Source organism: Chionomys nivalis, chromosome 8 (genome assembly GCF_950005125.1).
Source record: "Chionomys nivalis chromosome 8, mChiNiv1.1, whole genome shotgun sequence".
In the NCBI taxonomy this organism is placed as follows: domain Eukaryota; kingdom Metazoa; phylum Chordata; class Mammalia; order Rodentia; family Cricetidae; genus Chionomys; species Chionomys nivalis.
Genome location: NC_080093.1, coordinates 21,075,128 through 21,099,930, shown reverse-complemented (window position 1 = coordinate 21,099,930; position 24,803 = coordinate 21,075,128). Strand labels below are relative to the sequence as shown.

The 24,803-nt window shown below is 39.1% G+C and overlaps 1 protein-coding gene across 1 annotated transcript in view; it reads left to right on the top strand.

Annotated features, from left to right (window-relative positions):
- Positions 1–22,122, top strand: part of Tbc1d12 (TBC1 domain family member 12) — a 73,738-nt gene extending 51,616 nt beyond the window's left edge. The window contains exons 7-13 of the mRNA XM_057779331.1: positions 4,458–4,538; positions 9,755–9,843; positions 12,466–12,537; positions 14,521–14,649; positions 14,897–15,006; positions 17,879–18,137; positions 20,325–22,122. Of these exons, the coding sequence (XP_057635314.1) occupies positions 4,458–4,538; positions 9,755–9,843; positions 12,466–12,537; positions 14,521–14,649; positions 14,897–15,006; positions 17,879–18,137; positions 20,325–20,393 (809 nt within the window). The 3' untranslated portion in view covers positions 20,394–22,122. The remainder of the gene's footprint in view (positions 1–4,457; positions 4,539–9,754; positions 9,844–12,465; positions 12,538–14,520; positions 14,650–14,896; positions 15,007–17,878; positions 18,138–20,324) is intronic.
- The last annotated feature ends 2,681 nt before the right edge of the window (positions 22,123–24,803 follow it).

Here is a 24,803-nt window from a genome sequence, read left to right as displayed (position 1 = left end):
TTTAAATGCTTCCCAAACTAGTCCTGATGTTACTATTAGCACACTGTGGCTGTACTATATACTGTACTTAATGATGCTCAATGTCCTGGCCACATCAACAAACATGCTAAAGCAGTATCAAACCACTTAGACTGTTTTTAGTCTCACAGTCTAAGATGTTAAAGTGAAGTGAAATATTTACAGGGTATAACTGAAAATAATTTATAAGTATTTCCAAAATATCTTTTAAAAAAATGAAACCTGTGTGGGTCATGAGATTGCTTAAGTCAAAGGGTGCACTACAAACCTGATGACCTGATTTTGACCCCTGGGAAGTGGAAGGAGAACCCACTCCATACAGCTGTCTGTCTCTGGCCTCCACTTGCCCAGGACACATGTTGCCCCTATAATAATAAGTACATTTTAGTTAAAAAAGAAATCATTGATCTATTTATTTCAGCTCTAAGAATCTACTAGAAAGCAATACATAGAATTGGGCTCAAAAGTTTTTTGACAAGGATGTTCATTGCTGTAGCTGACATTAAATGAAATTGGATAAAATCATAAAAATCCAGATGCCTATGGGTTTTGTTTGTTTGTTTGTTTGTTTTTTGAGACAGGGTTTCACTGTGTAGCCTTGGCCTTCCTGGAACTAGATCTACACGCCAGGCTGACCTTGAATTCACAAAGATCAGCCTGCCTCTGCCTGCCCCCGAGTGCTGGGATTAAAGGAGTGTGCCACCACTGCCTAGCCAAATGCCCATTTTTAATCATTACAGTGATATCAACTGTATATATTACAGTTACTTGATTTTTAAAAGTTGATTTTTCACCAGGTGGTGGTGGCTCACGCCTTTAATCCAGCACTCGGGAGACAGGCAGGTGGATCTCTGTGAGTTTGAGGCCAGCCTGCTCTACAGAACAAGTTCCAGGACAGGCTCCAAAGCTACACAGAAACCCTGTCTTGAAAAAACAAAAAGTTGATTTTTCACCAGAGGCAAAAGCAGGAGGATCTTTGAGTTTGAGGCAAGGCTAGTCTACACAGTTAAGTTCCAGGCTAGTCAGGGCCACACAGTGAGACCCTGTCTCCCAAAAAAAAAAAAAAAAAATTCACAAGTATCATGTAATGAACATTAAAACAAGTAGAAATGGAGTTTATTAAGATATTTTAATGTAGATTAGGCCCAAGGGTTAGAGAAAGGTGCTAAGGAAAAAATTAAGACACTCAGAACATAGATGTAGGCTCTTCTTAAGAGAGCCACACAGCATGTTAAAACAAAAACTTACCAGGCTATGGTGGTCCAACTGTTTCATCCCAGCACTCAGTAGGCAGAGGCAAGGGGATCTCTGTGAGTTTGTGGCCATCCTGATCTATAGAGTGAGTTCCAGGACAGCCAGGGATACACAGAGAAACCCTGTTGCGGGGAAAAAAAAAAAGTTGGCATTGGAGAGAAGGCTTAGTTAAGAACACTTGTCTTCCTTGCAGAAGACTTAGGTGGCACAGGTATATGATTTATTAATTGTTGACCCCTTATTTGTATTTGTTTTAATCATGAAATTTAAAACAATAGAGAATATCAGCTAAGAGTACGGGCTGTAAAGCTAGGTAGGTTCACATCTGGTTCCACTGTGGATAATATCATCATTTTTCCAGAATCTGAGAGCAGACCCTGAAATGAGAGTGTTTTCCATTCACAGCATCCTTGTCCTTGCTTTAATCCTGCTTCTACCTTTCCCTTTTGGATTCATGTGAAACTGAGACAAAGGTCTCTTCACTGGGGATATTAATTATAAATCTTCTTGGGAAAGTTACCTTTTAGATTTTTTTTAAATTAGTTACCACATTTTTCTTACTAGATCAATTTTGTGATTTTCTAATGTGAATTATTTGTCAGCTGGAGCCCTGTCTTCTTCCAGGACAGCTTAAAGCTGGGTAAAGAAGGAGACTGACATGTAAATGGTTTGAAACTTTTAAAAAATCAATGCAGTTGGTAACTGACAGCCTCAAGTAATTGTATGCATAAAATTTTAAATTGCAGTTACTTCTTCTACCAAATCATTCATGGATTTGGGCATAAGTATTTTTAACTTTTTATTTCTTTTTTTTTTTTTTAAATATTTATTTATTATTTATTATGTATACAATAGTCTATCTGTGTGTATGCCGAAGGCCAGAAGAGGGCACCAAACTTTATTACAGATGGTTGTGAGCCACCATGTGGTTGCCGGGAATTGAACTCAGGACCTTTGGAAGAGCAGGCAATGCTCTTAACCTCTGAGCCATCTCTCCAGCCCCCAACTTTTTATTTCTTATAAATTTTATTTTCGGGGGCTGGAGAGATGGCTCAGTGGTTAAGAGCATTGCCTGCTCTTCCAAAGGTCCTGAGTTCAATTCCCGGCAACCACATGGTGGCTCACAACCATCTGTAATGAGGTCTGGCGCCCTCTTCTGGCCTTCAGGCATACAGACAGAATATTGTATACATAATAAATAAATATTTTTAAAAAAAATTTTATTTTCAAGTAATTTGTAATAATGATTAGTAAATAGAAAGGGAAATCAAATTATAAAGTATGTTTGAAATATATGTAGTCAGTTACTTTTAAAATCCGAGTCTTGGCAATATAAGAATACTTGTTATAGTTGTTATACATTGGAATATTGTGTTAAAAAGAAATAAACAAAAAGGTTTGGGTTTTTTGTTTGTTTGTTTGTTTGGGTTTTGGTTGTTCGAGACAGGGTTTCTCTTTAGCTTTGGAGCCTGTCCTGGAACTAGCTCTTGTAGACCAGGCTGGTCTTGAACAAGGTCTGGGGATTTAACTCAGTGGTAGAGTCCTGGACTTAGGTTCAGTCCCCAGCATTGCAACAAACAAACAACAACAACAACAACAAAAAATCCAACAACAGTTGTGCCTACTCATCTATAACTTCTGATGGAACAAGGCAAAATGAGAGCAATACATATATGTCATCACTTTGTTTTTTAAGATATTTTTATATTTTGAATTATGTGTATGTGCTGCCTATAGGAATATGCATGTGAGGTACCCATGGAGGCCAGAGGTGTAAGACCCCTGGAGCTGTAGGTACATGTCATTGTGAGTTGCCTGACCTGTGTATAGGGAGCTGAAATTGGAACCTATACACGAGTGGTAAGCGCTCTTACTGCTGTGCCATCTCTCCAGTCCCTGAGTTTTTAAAACTGAGGATATATAAAAATCAAATGTGCACATCTTCACATTTGGAGTAGTTCATAAGAGCCTTGCTAATCGTAGTTACATCTTTTTTTTTTTTTTTTTTTTTTTTTTTGGTTTTTCGAGACAGGGTTTCTCTGTGGTTTTGGAGCCTGTCCTGGAGCTAGCTCTTGTAGACCAGGCTAGTCTCGAACTCACAGAGATCCACCTGCCTCTGCCTCCCAAGTGCTGGGATTAAAGGCGTGCGCCACCACCGCCCGGCTTCGTAGTTACATCTTAAAGAAGGAAATTTATTTTTATTCCATACTGTTTTGTACAATTTGTGTTTTTTAGAAACCATTTTTATGTTTTACATTTAAAACTAAATAGAATTTTTAGTCCATACCTTTAATTCCTGCACATGGGAGGCAGAAACAGGTAGACTGCTGCGTATGAGGCCAGCCTTATCGACAAAGCAAATTCTAGTATAGCCAAGACTACCTCTTGAGAACCTGTCTCAAAAATAGAAAAGATTCCAGAAGATGCCAGGCTGGTGGTGCACATCTTTAATCGCAGCACTTGGGAGACAGAGGCAGGTGGATCTCTGAGTTTGAGGCCAGTCTCGTCTGTAGAGTGAGCTCCAGGACAACCAGAGCTACGGAGTGAAACTTTGTCTCAGAAAACAAAACAAAACAAACAAAAATAAACAACAACAACAAACAAAAAAAGAGAAAAGATACCAGAACCTATAGAAAATGACTTGTTTAATTATTGGTAACCCCATGAATGGGCATTATTTTCTCCAATTTACAGATGAAAAGATCAAGTTCCAGAGAAGTTAAGTAAGTTTCTTGAAATCCCAGAGGTAATAATTGGCAGAGTTGGAATGCAGTCTGGGTCTGACTCTTCAAGTTTTAGCTGCTCCTGGCCAGTTCGGCTGTTGAGCAGCACCCCTCCATTCCTGGAGTTGGCAGGAGACCCCAGGATGACCTTACTCCTGTGTCACATCATAAAGAATTCTGATAAAGGGAGTTTGCTTCAGTTTACCACATTTTTTTGTTTGTTTTTGTATTTTGAAACAGGGTCTCTCTGTGTAGCTCTGGAGTTTGTGCTGGAACTCACTCTGTAGACTAGGCTGGCCTTGAACTCACAGAGATCCACCGGTCCCTGCCTCCCGCGTGCTGGGATTAAAGGGTTGTGCTACCCCCACTCTTTATCACATTTTTGATACCTGCTTATAGTGAAAATAAAAATGTGAATTTATTTCTTTTGTATTATTTACGAATTTTTGTTTTTCTCCCCAGAACTGTATGAAATCTTTCTTTCAAGAGCAAGAGAACGGTGGAAGAGCTTCAGTGAAACTAGTTCTGATAGTGACGTTGAAGGTATGAGGGTTTCCAAATGGGAATTTCAAAACCCAGGTCCTGAATATAGCACTGGGATTTTATATCATGAACCAGATTTAAGTACAGCACCTCATTTCAGTAGATGATAGAATTCCGAGCTGTGGAAAGGAAAACAGGCTCAGAGTAGTTAATGAGTTAGAAGCAAGAGGCTGAGCTATAAGTCAGGTCTGTTTGATCCAGTGATGAATCAAGTGTTTTCAGACCAAGTTGTTAATAAAGACTCAAGTTTTTCACTCTCTGAAATCATCTTTCTTCATCCACTGAACTTAGCCCTTAGTAAATCACGTATAGTTCTTGCTGGGATTTGCCTTACTCTTCTCTTTGTTCATTTAATTCAACCATAACTCCCACCCTTACTTCTCTCTGCCTTGCCAGTTTTCTTAACCATTTTGAAGAATTTTTTTCCTTTTATCAGTTTATTAAATTTAGGCAAATTGGGGCTGGAGAGATGGCTCAGAGGTTAAGAGTGTTGCCTGCTCTTCCAAAGGTTCTGAGTTCAATTCCCAGCAACCACTTGGTGGCTCACAACCATCTGTAATGGGGTCTGGTGCCCTCTTCTGGCCTGCAGGCATACACACAGACAGAATATTGTATACATAATAAATAAATAAATGTATTAAAAATAAATAAATAAATAAATTTAGGCAAATTTATTTATCTTTTGTAGTCTGATAATGGAGAATCATTTTCTAATTCTTTTTTTTTTTTTTTTTTTAGATAGGTTCTCATTCAGTTCAGTCTGACCTTGAAGTCACTGTATAGCTGAGGATTACACTGAACTTCTGATGTCCTGCCTCTGTCTCCTGAGTTCTAAGATTATCTGTGTGAGCCACTATGTCCTGTGGATATATGTTGTGGACATATGTTGGTGCTGGGAATTGAACCCAGGCCTTCATACATGCTGAGCACGAATTCTTCCAACTAAGCTATATTCCCAACCTTCTTATCCTTCCTTCCTTCCTTCCTTCCTTCCTTCCTTCCTTCCTTCCTTCCTTCCTTCCTTCCTTCCTTCCTCCCTCCCTCCCTCCCTCCCTCCCTCCCTCCCTCCCTCCCTCCTTACTTCCTTTCATCCTTTATTTGTGTTATATCTACTGTGCAGAAAGCAAACTCACTGGACATAATGGTACACACCTTTAATCCCAGCAGAGGTAGGCAGGTAGGTCTCTGTAAGTTCGAGGCCAGCCTAGTCTACAAAACAAATTTCAGGATAGCCAGGGCTGTTATACAGAGAAACCCTGCCTGAAAAATTTAAATAAGTAAAAAAGGAAAGCAAACTCTTTCTTGCCTGTAAGTAAAACTCCAAAATGTATCTTTCAGTAAAGAAATAGTATTTATCTCATAGTGGTTGTCTATTAGGAAAGGGAAATATTACTAAGTGGTCAGAGAGAAGACTTGATTTTGAGGGCCATGAGGAATCATGTTGAGATCAGTCAGCTATTATTTTGTTTGTGAGGAACTGCAAATGCAAAGGGAGTGAAGATATGTGAAATTTTGTATTAGCAGAATCGCAGCTGTTGCATTATTCGTTTCATTTATTTTTTTTTAAAGATGTATTTATTTATTATGTATACAACATCCTGCCTCCATGAGTGCCTGAAGGCCAGAAGAGGGCACCAGATCTCATTACAGATGGTTGTGAGCCACCATGTGGTTGCTGGGAATTGAACTCAGGACCTCTGGAAGAGCAGCCAGTGCTCTTAACCACTGAGCCATCTCTCCAGCCCCTCTTTTCATTTATTTATTATTATTATTATTTGAGATATATTCATTTATAGCCCAGTCTAGCCTTGAACTTGCTGCCTCTGTTTCCAGAGGACTGGGATTACAGGTGTGTATCTGTATACCCCCATCCCTGGCTCAGTTTTTATGAAGTGCCAAAATTATACAAATTAAGATCGGAAATGTCAACATCAGTAACAAAAGGGACAGGTGGCAGTGGTGCATACCTTTAATCTGAGCATTCAGGAGACAGAGGCAGGCAGATCTCTGTGAGTTTGAGGCCAGCCTGGTCGACAAAGTGAGTTCCAGGACAGCTAGGGCTGTTACACAGAGAAACAAACAAACAAACAAACCAAAAGACAATCAAGCAAACAAAAAAATACCTAGGGGCTGGAGAGATGGCTCAGAGGTTAAGAGCACTGACAGTTCTTCCAGAGGTCCTGAGTTCAATTCCCAGCAACCACATGGTGGCTCCCAACCATTTGTAATGAGATCTGGTGCCCTCTACTGGCCTATAGGATATATGTAGGCAGAATACTGTATACATAATAAATAAATCTTTTTTTTTTTTTTTTTTTTTTTTTGGTTTTTCGAGACAGGGTTTCTCTGTGGCTTTGGAGCCTGTCCTGGAACTAGCTCTGTTCTTCAAGTTGTGCTGGTGAAGGGTCATTAGATGTCTGAGTTATTGTGGGCATTGTTGGACTCCTTGGGTTGTGATTTTCCTTCAATTACTTTCTGTAAGGCTGGATTTGTGGCTACGTATTGTTTAAATTTGTTTTTATCCTGGAAAATTTTGTTTTCTCCATTTATAGTGAACGAAAGCTTGGCTGGGTATAGTAGTCTGGGCTTGCATCCATGGTCTCTTAGTTTCTGCAGTACATCTATCCAGGACCTTCTGGCTTTCGTGGTTTCCATAGAGAAGTCAGGTGTAAGTCTGATAGGTTTACCTTTATAGGTAACTTGACCTTTTTCCTTTGAAGCTCTTAATATTCTTTCTTTATTCTGTATGTTTTGTGTTTTGATTATTATATGACGAGGAGATTTTTTTTTTTTTTGATCCAGTCTATTCGGTGTTCTGTATGCTTCTTGGACCTTCAAAGGAATATCTTTCTTAAGGTTGGGAAAGTTTTCTTCTATAATTTTATTAAATATATTTTCTGGACCATTGAGCTGTACTTCTCCTTCTTCTATCCCTATTATTCTTAGGTTTGGTCTTTTTATTGTGTCCCAGATTTCCTGAATGTTTTGTGATGAGAATTTGTTGGTTTTGCTGTTTTCTTTGATCAGTGTGTTTATTTTCTCTATGGTATCTTCAGTATCTGAGATTCTTTCTTCTATCTCTTGTAATCTGTTGGTAGTACTTGTCTCTGTAGTTCCTGTTCGTTTATCCAAATTTCCCATCTCCATCCTTCCCTTGGTTTGTGTTTTCTTCATTACTTCCACTTCATTCTTCAAGTCTTGAACCGTTTCCCTTACCTGTTTGATTGCTTTTTCTTGTTTCTCTTGGTTTTCTTGGGTAGCTTTGAGAGATTTATTCATTTCCTCTACCTTTTTGTTTGTAATCTCTAATTGATTATGGCAGTTTTTCACCTCCTGTTTAAGGTCCTCTATTATTTTCATATAATTCACTTTTGAGTCGAATTCTTCTAATTCTTCTAGAATAGGGTGTACAATTCTTCTTATTTTGGGATTCCTGGATTCTGGTGATGTCACGTTGCCTTTCAGGTTGTTGGAGGAATTCTTGCATTGGCGCCTGCCCATCTCTTCCTTCAAATGGAGCCAGGAGAGGCCTGGTGTCTTGGTCCAGTCTTTGCTGTGACTAACTCTCTGGGTGTATCTCCTCAGTGTAGGGGCAGGAACCGTTCCCTTCCAGATGGACTCCTCAACACCAAAACATGGACGCCTGGTAGTCCAATGACCCGCGGACAAAAGGGCGAATGCGGGGTGTAGGGCGGGGTTGAGTAGAACACAGGCAACCCTGCAGCATAAGCTGGAGGTGCCTGTGCTCCCTTTCGGGGGTTCTTGAGGCCTGCCCGGTAGGCAGGCACTCACCACTCTGAGTGGGTAGCCTTAGTGTAGGAGCAGGAAGCTGTTCCTCAGCAAAGGACCTTGCAGACAAGGCAGGCTGGGGGGGGGGGGGGTGGCGTGTGTAGGAAAGAAAGCCTTGCAGCAGGAGCTGGGGGAGGCGGGTTTGTGCTCTCTTCCGGGACAGTCCAACCCTGGATAGCACACACTCACCAGTCCAGATGGAACTTCTCAGCACCTACACAGGGACACCTGGTAGCCCAATGAGCCAGGGACAAAGGGAAACTGGAACTATCTCTGTAGACCAGGCTGGTCTCGAACTCACAGAGATCCGCCTGCCTCTGCCTCCCGAGTGCTGGGATTAAAGGCGTGCGCCACCATCGCCGGGCTTAAATAAATCTTATTAAAAAAATACCTAAAACTGAAACTCGGTGGTTGAAGAACAATTGCTCAGAGCCACAAACAAAACAGAAAAAAACAACATATATGAAGTAAAATGGCATGTGTCTGAGAGTAAGGGTAACACACCTTTATCCCTACACTTTAGGGGGTGGAGGCAGGAGGATTGGGTTCAGGGTCATTTTCAGCTGTGTAGCCTGAACATGAGAACCTTTACAAAACAAATTGTACTTCACAATGAATTAATTGAATGTAATAAAGAATTATGCCAGGGCTGGCAGGACGGCTTAGTGGAAAAGGCATGTACTGCCAAATCCAAGGATGAGTGTTATTCATAGCTCCCTTATGATAGGAGAGAACCAACCAAGGTGCAGCCGGAGGGAGAAAGAGAAGAAGTAGACACCATGTTTTCTTGTCTGTGGTTGGTGGTCTATAATCCCAGCACTTATAAGGCTGAGGCAGAAGTACTGATATGAGTTTGAGGTTAGCCTGAGTTACAGAGTGAGACCCTCAGAAGGGAAAGAGGACTGAAGATGTAGCTCAGAGACAGTGCCTGCCTAGCATACACGAGGGCCTGTGTTTAACCCCCAGTACCACACAAACTAGGTATAGTGGCACATACCGTAATACTAGCACTCAGGAGGGTACAGGCAAGAGGATAAGGAATTCAAGTCTCCATGGGGAATTGAAGTTTGAAGCTAGCCTAGGCTATGTGAGAGCCTGTCTCAAATTCCCCACACAAAATACAAAAGCTAGGCAAGATGCATGCTAGCACTTGAGAAGCAGAGACAGGAGAATGGCTATGAATTTGAGGCCAGCTGGGTGACCATAGTGAGTTCCAGGACAGCTGGAACAACATAATGAGACCTGTCTCAAAACCAAACAAAGAAGAAGAAAAACAGTGCTGGGGGTGGGGGAAGAGGCTAAGTCCTAAGTTCTAACAAAGACGATTCAGTGTTCTTGCACATTCTTGATTATTCAGCTTTTCTACTATGTTAACATATAGGCAGTGTGATTGGCCTCTGCTTAAATGTATTTGTTTGGTAATACAGGTATATCTGTTGCTGACCGAGAGGCTAGCCTGGAATTAATTAAGTTGGACATATCCCGTACATTTCCATCTCTCTACATCTTTCAGAAGGTGAGGTTTTCTAGTCAGTTTTTAACAGCTGTTTTATTTTATTCTTTCAATACTCAGTGGGACAAGTTCTGTAAATCCATAAGCACTATTTTTTATTTTAGTTTTTTGATGCAGAGTCTCACTATGTATCCCATATAGAGCAGGCTGGTATAGAAGTCACAGGATTCACCTGCCTTTGCCCTCCAAATGCTGGGATTGAAGACATGAGTTACCATGCCAGCCCACATATTATTATTTCTATAATATTTATTTATTTTTATTTTACATGCATTGATGTTTTGCATGCATGTATGTCTGTGTGAGGGTATTGGATCCCCTGGAACTGGAGTTACAGACAGTTGTGAGCCATGTGGGTGCTAGGAATTGAACTTGGGTCCTCTGGAAGAGCAGCCAGTGCTCTTAACCATTGAGCCATCTCTCCAACCCCCAGGTCTTATTTTTTTAGAGAAATAAATATTTTTAAAATTTGAGAAGAAGCCAGGCATGGTGGTAGATGGGTTTAATCCCAGCACTCAGAAGGCAGAGGCAAGTGAATCTCAGCCTACAGCTACATAGTGACATCTTGCTTTAATAAAACAAAAGAAGCTTTCTTTTTAGCAGGAATGGAGAAATGGCTCAGTGGTTAAGAGAAGGACCTGGGTTCAGTTTCTAGCCTACAACCATCTCTAACTCCAGTTCAGGGCACCTGACTCCCTCTTCTGACATCCACGGCACCAGGCATATATATACAGATAAAACACTCATATGCATAAAAAATAAATTTTTAAAAATTAAAAATAATGTGAGTCTTTATATAAAAATGTAAAACTAACAAAAATTAAAGCACTTGTTTTCTATAGAATAAAACACATTGTAGTTATAGCACATATTTATTATGTGGTAGAACTTACATTTTTGTTATAGTTAATTTTTATGTTTGAATTAATGGATTTACCTGACAAACTGTTAAAATACAAAACATTGGTTCCAAGTTGTTTAGAATTACCACTGAACTAGGAAGAAATAGTTTACTTTTATATTTATTTTTTTACAGGAATAACTGGCTATCTTTAATTCTTAATATTAAAATCCAAGGAAATAGTTTACGCATAATACAGGCTATGAGTTGATAACATTTTTACTTTTGGTACCAGTGAGATGGATCTGCAGGTAAAGGTGCTTGCTGCCAAGCCTGACAACTTGAGTTTGATCCTAGGAAACCACATAGTTGGAAGGAGAGAACCAATTCCTGACATGTATGTACCTACACCTATGCACAATAAGTAAATAAATGAAAAAACATTGGAACTGGAGAGAAGACCCCACAGTTAAGATTAATTGCTTGCGGGCTGGAGAGATGGCTCAGAGGTTAAGAGCATTGCCTGCTCTTCCAAAGGTCCTGAGTTCAATTCCCAGCAACCACATGGTGGCTCACAACCATCTGTAATGAGGTCTGGTGCCCTCTTCTGGCATGCAGGCATACACACAGACAGAATATTGTATACATAATAAATAAATAAATATTAAAAAAAAAAGATTAATTGTTTGCTCTTCTAGGAGACTCAGATTTTATTCCTGGCATCTTTGTGGCAGATCACAGCTCTCTGTAATTCTAATTCAGGGGTATCTGACATTCTCTTCTGTCTCCATGGACATCATGCACACACATTGTCCACAGATATACATGCAGGCAGAAAACCTATACATATAGATTTTAAAAAGGACTATTGGAGCTGAGTGTGGTGGCACACGCCTTTAATTCAGCACTTGGGAGTTTGAGGCCAGCCTAGTCTGCAGCGTGAGTTTCAGGACTACCAAAGATACACAGAGAAACCTTGTCTCAAAAAAACAAAGGGGAGCTGGGCAGTGGTGGCACACGCCTTTAATCCCAGCACTCAGGAGGCAGAGGCAGGTGGATCTTTGTGAGTTCAAGGCCAGCCTGGTCTACCAGAGCTAGTACAAGGACAGGCTCCAAAGCCACAGAGAAACCCTGTGGGGGGGGGGGACAAAAACAAACAAAAAAACCAAAGAGGGGGAGGAGTAAAGAAAAGAAATTACTATTGCTATTAAAACTACTGACAGAACTCAGTATATCTGGTTGACTTTTTGTTTTTTAAAGACAGTGTCTTACTATGTAATCTCAGTTGTCTTAGAACTCACTATGTAGATCACATTGACCTCAAACTCATAGTGACACCTGCTTTGTTGGCATTAAAGTTGTATGCTTCATGCCTGGCCACTTTTATTTTTTCTGAAATTATACAGAGTGAAATGAGCTCAGTATAGGAACATGTGCATGCATGTGCAAGGCCCTAGCTTCTATCTTCATGTGTGTATAGATAAAATAGAAAAAATAGAAAAATAATCTGTATTTGTCATATTATACCTTAGAAGTGTTTAAAATTGTTTGTAAATTATAAGTTGTATTCAAGTGAGTATATTTGACCTATTTAAGATCAAACTTTTATTAATTCTGAGAACATCTTGATAAATGCATGTAGAATATTTTTGTAATGATTAAATATTCTAAAACTGGTTAGAGAATGCTGCAGTTTTTTAAATTTTCGTTTTGCAGTTTTTAATATTTCATGAGCATTAACCTAGAGATACTTACAATTTCAAATTTTATTCCTCTTTCCTAAGGGTGGTCCATATCATGATGTTTTGCATAGCGTCTTAGGGGCGTACACATGTTACAGACCTGATGTCGGTTACGTAAGTATTTGTTTCAGTCTGACTTTTGCACATAAACATTTTGTCTGTACCTGTCAAGACTTCCAGTGTTGTATTAGATATTTATAGACACATTATCTGTAGCTTTATCTTTTGAACTTATTGGTTTACCTGAAGAGGAAGCTTTCCATCTCTTACCAACTATCGAGAATAAAACTGGCTGCCTGTTAACACCTCTGCTGTCAGTGATTGCTGTGGCTTGTCTCCCTAACCATCTTTTCTCTGTGGCTGTTCCTCTATTGAATAAATTCTTTGCATATTCTGCTGGATTAGGGGAAGACAAGTCACCTGTCGATACAGGATAAGGGTAGGAAAATTTCTCACTTAGTAGACTGAACCAACTCTGCGTTTTCACCCTACTCTTCAACTTGAGAATGTCTCCCATTCAGTTCTTGAGCCAGACAGGATTCTCTGGCTCGATGACTGTTGGCTTTTTCTTCTGCAGACCTTTGTTTCAGCATTTCCACTTGTTTTAGTTAAAACTGCTAAAATGATGTTTCCATCATTTACACCGTTTGTAACCTTTTCCATTCTCTCTGTCCTCCCAAGGTAATATTTACATTTCCCTTTACTGTCATGTTGGATTTGGGGAAGAAACAAAGAAAATTTGAGTGTCCAGTGTTTAACTAGAAGTTATTGAACTTTCATCTTCTCTCCTTTCATTTAAAGAACTGTAGAGATTCCATTGCCTGGTACAACTTTGTTCTGTTTTATATTAATTTGTATATTTCCAGAGAAATAGGAATAGATAAAAAAAATTATTGAAAACAGTGTGATGTCTCATCCCTGTAATCCTCTTAGTAGCCTGAGACGGGGATTGCTATGAGATTGCTTTAACCCCCAAGAAAAGAAAGAATGAATCAGTGCAATGTAGTAATATTGGTGAGTGGGAATCCATCTGAAATATGTTACAAGGGAATGCAAGAAGCTGGAGATGGCCGAGCAGTAGTGGTACACACCTTTGTTTAGATCCAGTACTCAGGAGGCAGATACAGGCAGATCTCTGTGAGTTTGAGGACAGTCAGTACAACAGAGAGAAACCATCTCAATCCCTCCCCTATAAAAAGAAGCTAGAGATGATGATTATAGACAACCTTTCAGGATATTTGGTTGGGAATAAGACACATCCATCATCGTAGTTACTCTCAGGGGACTCTGTATGTATGTCTATTATAGAATTCTTGACTATGTTTTTAATTAAAGAGACGTATAATTGCTTTTTTAAAAATAAGTATTTATTATGTATATTATTCTGTCTGCATGTGTGCCTGAACACCAGAAGAGGACACCAGATCTCATTACTGATGGTTGTGAGCCTCCATGTGGTTGCTGGGAATTGAATTCAGGACTACTGGAAGAGCAGCCAGTGCTCTTAACCTCTGAGCCATCTCTCCAGTCCTGGTGTAATTGCTATATAGATAACTCACTAGCTATTTTATTAAGGGCTTTCATAATGTAAATGAATCTTTTTCTAAGTGTCTTCTATTATAAATGTTGTATTCTGTATGGGCTGTCATTTCTTTGTTTAAGCCTTTTCTTATTAAGGGATTTTTTTCTCCTTCATTTTTTTCTTGTGGTTCCCGCAAGTTCAGGCTGTTTCAAGTCCCACAACTTCTTTCTTAGAATTTTAGCAATTTATCCATAGACCTCTTTTATTCTTAGTTCTTTGTATGCTATAATGTGAAAACAATCCCTTAATTTTCATTAATGTGTAATTTTGAAAGAATTTAGACTAAGAAGAAATAGAGCAAATAAAGGCTGATTTAAATTTTTTTGACTTATTAAACCCTATCACATGAACAATAAATTAAAATTAGGGAATTTCACAACTATTACAGTTTGTTAGTACTTGCTTTTACGGGGCGAGGAGAAATCAGTAAATTCTTAATGTTTGTAAATTTTGAAGAGGGTAACTAAACTCGAGAATTATTTAAATTCATTTTTATTTTCTCTTCCCTTTGAAAGGTCCAGGGGATGTCCTTCATCGCAGCTGTGCTCATTCTCAATCTGGAAGAAGCAGACGCCTTCATTGCCTTTGCAAATCTCCTAAATAAGCCATGCCAGTTGGCCTTTTTCCGGGTGGACCACAGCATGGTATGAACATTTAGGATAGACTGTGTTTGCCTCCTATGTTTCTGTACTCTGAATGTCAGCTTAGAATAAGAAACACGGAAGGCTGAGATAGTCTAATAAAATAGATGAAGTTTTCATTGAGTGGCAGTTTTAGGAAAACTTGAAGCAACTCAGAGGAGTTGCTAATAAAATTTTTATTAATATTAATGATTTTTCTTTTTGTAGTAGATTATTTTGTAATTTTATTGATTTTATTCCCTGTTTATAGATGTTGAAGTATTTTGCAACATTTGAAGTATTCTTTGAGGAAAACCTGTCCAAACTATTTCTTCATTTCAAGTCATATAGCCTTACACCAGATATATACTTGATAGATTGGTAAGTCACTAACAGACATAAATAACAGTAAAAAGGAAATAAACTATAACTTTCTCTGTTTTTTAGGAAATATAGTAAATCTGATAGATGAGATTATACATGTAAAAGAACCTTTCCCTTACAAGTAGAAAAAGTCCCACATTATATAGGGACATATTTAAAAACAGACTGGAGCCAGATGTGGTACATGCCTTGAATCCCAGCACTCCAGAGGCAGACACAGCAGGATCTCTTTCAAGGCCAGCCTGATTTACAAAGTTGAGTTCCAGGGATACAAGGAGAAATCCTGTCTTGAAAAACAAAACAAACAAAAAACATAGACTGGAGAGAACCATAGAAATCGCTCAGCGGTTAAGAGTGATTTGTGTGGTGTGGTGATGCAGTTCTTTAAAAAAAAAAAAAAAAGTGCATGCTACTCTTGCAGAGAACCTGAGTTCATTTCCTTACTGGGGAAATGCTTGAGCAGCTCCACAGCCTGTAACTATAGGAGGATATAACACCTTCTTCTGCCCTTCTCCACTGCAGTTAGGTCTCACACACACACTTTAATTATGCACACATGCATAATTATACAATATATACACATATATAATATATGCAGACATATAAAATAAAATATTTTTAAGATAAAAATTATATATATGTGTGTTTGTGTGTGTATTAAAGTCTTTTGCAAAATAGAGAAAAGAGAGAAGACTAGGGGACTGGGAAGATGGCTCAGCATGGGAAAGCACTTGCCACACAATCTGATGTGATTTTGACCCCTGTAACCTATATAAAAAGCCAGATGCAGTGGCACATATCTCAGCATTCCAGTGGTGATATGGGAGGCGGAGACAAGAGAATCCCTACGAAGCTAGCTTAGAGTAATGAGCACAGCAGCAGAAGCAATAGAGACCCTGCCTCAACAAGGTGCAAGACAAGAGCCAACTCCCAATAGTTGTTCTCTGACATCACATGTACCATGGCAAACATGTGCTTGCACACACATGCACACATGAAGTAAATATTTTTTTTTAAAAAAGAGTGTAGTAATATCTTGAAATGTAGTGAATTGTAATGATGGATTTTATTTAATGCCTAGCATATACTGATATCTCAGGGAAAAAATAGTTGTCATTTCTTTATTCTTAACACAGAAAAGATATATGGTAATATTTCTTTAATAAGATGTTTTTCAAAGCTTTATCCAAAGTTCTGAAAGAGGAATAATTCCTTGTTTAGATGCTAATATTTATTTTCTTATTTCCAGGATATTCTTTCTAATTTTGAGGGTTTGTGTGGTAAGCAATAGGCAGTTGACTTTAGTATCACTGTGAATTTTGATAAGAAGTGGAGAATTTAGGACGGGAGAGATGGCTTAGTGCTTAAGAACACTGGCTGTTGTCCCAGAAGATCCAGGTTCAACTTCCAGCCACCTCAAGGTGTCTGTAACTCCAATCCAAGGGAATTGGATGCCCTTCTCTGGCCTCCTCAGGCACTGCATGAACAGACATACACACAGGCATACGCATTAAATTAAAAAAAAAAAATTTAAAAGTGAAGATTATGAAGTTGTCAACAGTAAGGAGTAGTTATGGAACTTTATTTATTTTTGAGACAGGACTTGTAGTCCAGGCTGGCTTCAAAGTTCCTTCATAGCTGAGGATGACCTTGAAATTCTAATCTTCCTACTCTACCTCCCAAGGGTTAGAGTTTCAAGCATGTACTACCATATTCAGTTTATCCTGGGAATGATGCCCAGGGTAGCTTGCGTGCTAGGGAGGTGCTCTGCCACCGACCCTAGGCTAGCTGTAAACTTTGGTTTATAAAAAATGAATAAGCAGATAATGACCTTTACCAAATGGGATGTCTTCCTAGTCATTTCTCTTCCCTGGTAGGTTCTGGTTTGCTTCCTCTCTCTCGCTGCCCTCTCCCTCCATCTTTCTCTTTCTTTTTCCACCCACCTTCCTCACTATTGCTTTAGTTGGTGTTCTCCCTCCATACTCCCCTTTTCCCCTCCCTCCCTTGTTGTTGGTTTGGTTGACATGTATAGTGCTGAGGATTAAACACAGCCTTACACATGCTTGCAAGCTTCTCTAGGATTAAGCTGCACCTCAAGTTTTGAACATTTTTTATATATCTGACACTGTTTTAAACCCTTGATTAATCTGGGTATAGTAGTGCATGCCTGAAGTTCTAGCCCTGGGAGAGGCAGAGGTAGGAGGAGCATGAGTTATAAGCAGGAGCCTGGCTATATAGTGAGAACTTGTCTGCCCCAACCTCCAATAAATACATAAAAACCAATAACAAAATGAGAAAGTGACTTTACTACTTTAATTTCAAGACAGCCCTAAAATAGGTAATATTAATATCTTTAATCTTCTATGATGAGGAATCTGAGGCATAGCAATACTAAACATTGTTTAGTGTCATATAACAAAGAAGGAAATTAAGCCGGGCGGTGGTGGCGCACGCCTTTAATCCCAGCACTTGGGAGGCAGAGGCAGGCGGATCTCTGTGAGTTCGAGACCAGCCTGGTCTACAAGAGCTAGTTCCAGGACAGGCTCCAAAACCACAGAGAAACCCTGTCTCGAAAAACAAAAAAAAAAAACAAAAAAAAAAAAAAAAAAACAAAGTAGGAAATTAGAGATTCAAACTCAAGCATTCTGGTTTCAGAGCTCCATGGCTCTTATTATTATTCTTTTCTACCCCATTTTATTCCAGACTTCATCTCCATGTAAGGTTGTAAATTTACTCATTACTTATTGATTTTATCACTATTCAAGTTTTGAAAACAGACATTACATTGTTTGTCCTTTTATCCCTATGCACTTCTTTTTCCATAGTGATGCTTGATGAGTGTGAGTAACTGTCTCCTCCCTGACTCTAGGATCTTCACGCTGTACAGCAAGTCACTGCCACTTGATCTGGCTTGTCGTGTCTGGGATGTGTTTTGCAGAGATGGAGAGGAATTTTTATTTAGGACTGGATTGGGGATCCTCCGGCTATATGAAGATATACTCCTACAGATGGACTTTATTCATATAGCACAATTTCTTACCAAATTGCCAGAAGATATCACATCAGAAAAGCTTTTCAGCTGTATTGCAGCCATTCAGATGCAGAATAGCACCAAAAAATGGACTCAGGTATTTTTTTCTAACTTTTTTTAAAATTTATTTTTAAAAAACTATCTTTTTTCATTTTACATGCCAAATCTATTTCCCACTTCCTCCCCTTCACCTACTCCCTCCACCTTCTTCCTCACCCCTTTTTAAAATTTTAATACTTAAAATTATTTATTGACTTTTGTAAAGCAGTTATCTGTATCACAAATGTTAGTCTTAAACTAAAAAATAATTCTTGGCTTTGAGATGGAAGGATTTAAAATGGCTTTCTCTTTTCTAAATTTACAGCTTTATTTTATATAAATCCTGTAGTATTTTAGTGAATTACCACCTACAGTAATCACTCACCAATGAAGTCATGGAGTTACTTTGATATTTCAAACAGACAATTGTATTAAGTACCTGCTTTGAGACTGGCAAGATGATTCAAGGGTAAAGGTTCCTGCTGCCAATATGACTACCTGAGTTTAATACTTGGGTCCCACATGATGGAAGATTCCACACATGCATGCTAATTCACTCACATATACCCTAGACAGACAGACAGACAGACAGACAGACAGACAGATGAATGTAAAAAATGAAGCACCACCAAAAAGCCCCATCTGCTGTGTACTAAAAGCTTGCAACCGAAAGAACGTAATATATGATAGTAGCTTTTTGTTGTTTTGAGTCAAGGTCTCATTTAACCCAGGCTAGACTTGATCTTACTGTACAGCTGAAGATGACCTTTGTCTTAGTGTTCTATTGCTGTAAAGAGACCATGGCAACTTTCATAAAAATAAAAGGCATTTAATTTGGGTTTACTTACAGTTTTAGAAGTTTAGTCCATTATCCTCATAGTGGAAAGCATGGCAGCATGCAGGTAGACATGATAGCTGAGAATTCTACATTTGGATCTGTAGGCATCAGGAAGAAAGAGATACTGGGCCTGGCTTGAGCCTTTGAAACCCCACAGCTCACCCCTAGTGACACAGCTACTCCAACAAGGCCACACCTCCCAATCTGTCCCAAGTATTCCCATTCTGGGATAACAATTCAAATATATGTGCCTGTGGGGGCCATTCTTATTCAAACTGACACAGCCTTGAACCTGTGATCCTTCTGTTCTGGAATACAGCATGTGCAACCACATCCAGAGAGCCTGGCTTTCAGATGCTTAGTCTTGTTAGGAGAAACACATATACTAGTAAATGACATAAAGTAAGGATTGTCATTTAGCCCACGAATGACACATCTGTCTTTTAAGATCTTAGTTTAAAGCTGGGTGGTGATGGTGCACGCCTTTAATCCTGACACTCAGGAGGCAGAGCCTCTCTGAGTTCGAGGCCAGCCTGGTTTACACGAGCTACTTCCAGGACAGGCTCCAAACCTACAGAGAAACCCTGTTTCGAAAAACTAAAAAAAAAAAAAAAAAAAAAAAAAAAAAAACAAAACAAAAAAAAACTTAGTTTAATTGCCCTTGAAATAAAAAATAAAAATATTGGCCCAGTAATATCAGAGTAATTTTCAGTTGATGAAAACTGGAATCTAATTTTATTCAGTAAAACTGGGCTTTAAAAGTAAAGTAAAGGAGAGGTGGGGAGATGACCCAACAAGTAGAAACTCCTGCTGGCGATCCTAGCAACCCGAGTTCCATCTCCAGCACCCATGTGGCAGAAGACAACCAACTCATGCAAGGTGTCTGCTGACCAAGGCATGCACACATACTCACATACGCAACCAATGAATTAATAAACAATAGAAACAAAAACAAGAAAAGCTAAAGGAACAAACAAAAAACTCCCAGAAAATGTGAGCGGGTAGCGTATGCCTGAAATTTCAGCTGCTGAGGTGGCAGCAACAGGGTCAGCAGTTAGAGACATCCGCTGCGTGCGACAGGTCAGAGCCAGCCTGGGCTCTGTGAGACTCTGTCCATAGAATTTTTTTTTTTTTTTTTTTGGTTTTTCGAGACAGGGTTTCTCTGTGGTTTTGGAGCCTGTCCTGGAACTAGCTCTTGTAGACCAGGCTGGTCTCGAACTCACAGAGATCCGCCTGCCTCTGCCTCCCGAGTGCTGGGATTAAAGGCATGCGCCACCACCGCCCGGCTGTCCATAGGAATTTTAAACAGGGATGGTGTGAGGACTTGAGAATGGCAATATTTCAGCAGAGCTTTCTGTGTTTATAGCCCATGGTTATTTAAATCTCTTTGTTTCATGCAATTTGCAGGTCTTTGCATCTGTAACAAAGGACATTAAAGAAGGGGATAAGAACAGCAATCCTGCTCTGAAGAGCTGACATTGAGTCAGGGACATGCTGAAATGCAAAAACTAATTTTGGGGAAGTTTCCTGTTTCGTGCTGATAGCATGGAGAGAAGTGCTGGAGAGACGAATCAAGAGCTGGAGAACCGCCGAGTTGAAGTTCCATGGCTGAAGGAAATGAAATACGTAATTTATTGACAGTATTAACAAAAAAGTACCTGGAAGAGCCATTTTTCAGAGGAAAAGGCTTAGATGGCCTTTACATACTCCATAATTTGGAGTGAATACTTTAAATGCAATAATTTTTTAAAAATAGCTTCAACAGAAACTTCAATTTTTTTTATATTTTTTCTTTTTTAACAATTACCACAAACGCACTTCAGAGGTCAGAATAGGATTGTTAAATTCTACTTTAACCTCCAAAAAAGATAGGATACATGTATTATCTCCAGTTCTGGGTGTTTGAAGCTATTGTAGACCTATAGTAAGCATCTACGTTGTATGTTATGAAAGTCACTGTAACTCCTGCTTACCGTATCATAGGCTAGGGCAGTTCTGACCCTCTAGAACTGGAAATGTTGGTGGGACATTGTTTCTTGTTTTTTTTATGGTGTTTCCCACAGTGTTGTGTCTCTTTGTTTTTGAAGAGAAATTCTTTCTCTAAGGAGTTTCTATTACAGAAGAATTTTAGCCTTTTTGTTTCTTGTCTGGCAAATTGTTAGGTAGTAACTTAACATTGAAAAACTAACTGATAGAATGAAAGATCTTTTTGCACTTTAGTGGACTGAAGACTTGACTTTGAGAGTAAGAATAAAAAAGCAATGAATTCTAAGAGTTCTAGATAACACACTACTTACAAGACTTGAATTTTTTTAGTTAAAATCCATCTTCTATCAATAGAAACAAATTTTATTAATTTCAGTTTGAAATTTGAAATCTTATATAGCTAAGTCTAAGACTTGTGAAACTCTATGCATATTTTTTCTAATTGATGGGAATAATAGTAAAAGTAATTTTACCTTTTTCCTTAGTCTTTTTGATGGCATCTCATATAAATTATTAATCATTGGTAAACTGGCATTAAATTTATTATACTTAATTTTTGAACCTAACCTAAATCATTTGAATTATTATGGGTCACATCTGTACAAAATACTGTTTGGTTACTGATTAGATTTATACTGTTTTGATGTTGCAGTTTGGTTTGAAACAACATAGAAGCACACATTTCTGTTAGTGGTGAACAATACATATATATAGTCTCTAGACTAAAAAGCCAGAGATTCTTCCTTATGGTATAGTAAATTGCCTAAGGAATATGGGACCAGAGGGTGTCCATATATTTTTACCCTATGGGTTGATCATTCTAGCCTCGGGAACCCTGAAGAGTTAACTCCTATCAAAGGGGCTGGCTCAGTGAAGCTGGTAGTGTTAATAAAATACTGAAGGAGTTTCTAGAGTCTTAATAGGTTTTAGGATGAGCTTTTAACTCTTGTGACTATGCCTTGATATTGGTTTCCCTCATAAAGGGCACATAACCTCTGGCAGTAATCTCTGAATTTATACTACTTGGCCTGGGTTTAATTTTACTTTCAGGTATTAGTTTCCTGAGGTGGTCTTATGTTCTGTATTTCTTTTTCTTACCTTTTTTATTGTACAGTTTCTTTACCTTCCAAGTATAAATGTGTATATAAAATGTAAATACAAGAAAGCCACTAAAAACCACTATTAACAATTACTATGAAAATAAAACTTGTAAGCAGAATTATGACAGAACGAGTCTTCATTATTTTAGTGCTATTAGGCTTAGTCAATATCTAGAAAAAAACCAGACTAACTCTTTTGGGGGGGTCAGATTTCTTCTCTAAGGAATTTCTGAGGTTGTCAGTACTTTGAGCCTTTCAGAGAAACTGACATTGTGTGCTGTATATTCTTTCCCTTTGGGCCACATAAACAGGTAATGTGTAATTGCTCACATCACCCCACACATCAGACATCTGTTAGTTTATTTCTTTATTTGAGACAAGGTCTCTCTATGTATCCCTGGCAGGTCTGGCCAAGAACTCACTATGCATACCACTCTGGGCAACCCAAAAGGATGAAAGGTGTTCTACATTTAGCTGGCAGAAATGTGTTAGGGGAGGTTAAGAGCACTGGGAGCTCTTCCAGAGGACCCGTGTTTGATTATCAGCATCCACATGCTGTGAGCCATATGGTGGCTCACAACTGTCTATAACCCCAATCTGCTGGATTCTAGAGGATTCAACACTCTCTTCTAACCTCTATGGACCCTGTATAATGTGATACACTTATATACAGGCAGGTAAAGCACCTATACATATATGTTCTTTTAAGTGTATTTTGGGGGCTGACAATATGGTTTACTTGGTTGAGACTGCTTATTTAACATGCAGAAACTCCTAGGTTTGGTCCCTAGCACCACATAAACCATGTGTGCTAGCATACATCGCCAACCCAACATTTCAGAGATGGGGATAGGATCAGAAATTTAAGGTCAAAGCCAGTCTGCAATACATGAGACCATGTCTCTTACAAAGGCTGGAGAGATAGCTCAGAGGTTAAGAGCACTGGCTGCTCTTTTAGAGATCCTGAGTTCAGTTCCCAGCAACCACATGGTAGCTTATAGCCATCTATAATGAGATCTTGTGCCTTCTTCAGGTGCAAATATACATACAGGGAGAACACTGTAATATAATAATTAAATCTTTTTAAAAAAAACTTAGAAACAATAGCAGAAACCAAACACTGGAAAAACAGGCAGCCTGTTTGAATAAATGGTGCTGGGGAAATTAGACTTCCATATGTGGAAGAAGGAAACTAGGTCCCTATATCTCATCTTTCATAAAAATCAGGCAGGAGAGGTGGGTGAGCAGTTGAGTGTGCTTCTATTCTTGCAGAGGAGAGGTTTGGTTTTCAGCACCCACATGGAAGTCAGCACAATGCTGGAAAGGTAGATAAGAGCTTACATCTTGGTCTATAAGAATGGAACAGAACGGTGGGTAAAGAAGGAGACAGACAGACAGATGAGAGAGACAGGTAAAGAGTGTGTTATATTAGACTGCTTGTTCGTCCTGGCCACCCAGAACCAAAATAATCACACAGGAACTATATTATTTAAAACTCTGTTTGACCCATTAGCTCTAGCTTCTTATTGGCTAATTCTTACATTTTAATTTAACCCATTACTATTAATTTGTGTATCGCCATGTGGCTGTGGCTTACAGGCTAAAGTCCTGTCCAACTCCAGCAGGGCTACATGGCTTCTCCTGACCCTGCCTCCTTTCTCCCAGCATGCCATTTAGTTTTCCCTGCCTACCTAAGTTCTACCCTATCAACTGGTCAAGGCAGTTTCTTTATTCATTAATGGTAATCGCAGCATACAGAGAGGGAAATAACACATCAAGAGTGAGCTAGTTAGCTAGCTAACTAGGAGTGGCATAGGCTTTTAAAACCTCAAAGACCACTTCCAGTGATACCGCTTCTTTAACAAGGTCACACCTCCCAATCCTCCACAAACAGTTCAACAGTGGACCAAGTATTCAAATATCATGGCTGGTGGGGGTGATCATTCAGTCCATCTTCAGATATAATACAGCTCATTTTCATTCCTATTTCCAACACAATTGTCATTTCTTCAGATTTACTAGTGACAGGTAGAGACAAGAGCCCAGACTTGTGGGAAATCAGGTTAGTTTAAACTGTCAACAGAACCTAGAATCACCTGGAAAGAATTTCAGTTAAGGAATTGCCTGGGTTAGATTGGCTGTGGGCATATCTGTAGGATTGTTGTTAATTAATATAGGAAGACCTAGCCTCATTGTGAGTCACATCATTTCCGAGGCAGGAACTTGTACTATTTAAGGCAGAAGAAAGCAGGATGAGAGCAAGCAAGCCTATGAGGATGGATGGATGGATGGATGGATGGATGGATGGATGGATGGATGGATGGATAGACAGATATCCATAGATATATGATATATTTTTTTCTCTGTCTTTGCTCTGGACTGTGGCTATTGTGAATAGATGCTTTAGTTCCTTCCCTAACTTCCCCAAAATAATGACCTGTGACCTAGAATTGTAACTCAAATAAATCCTCTTCTCCTGTAAGTTACTTTTGGTCCAGGTTATTTTTCCCAACAACGGATGAACTAGAACACAACTTGGTACTGAGAGTGTGGTGTCACTTGATGGGCCTGGCCTTGTGAAATTTATGCCTTCTTTTTGGAGATGGAATATAAAAGCCTTTGGAATTTTGGGCTGGAGAAACTATTAATAAAAACTCAGGGTCAGAAATTGGGGTTCAACCTGAAGATCTGAAAAGCAAAACAACCAGCCACTGGCTCTTACCTTGACCTCAGTCTGAAAAGGTGACCCTGCTTCCCGGAATCTTAGGAGACTGTGTCTGAGAGCTGTCACCCCCCCCCC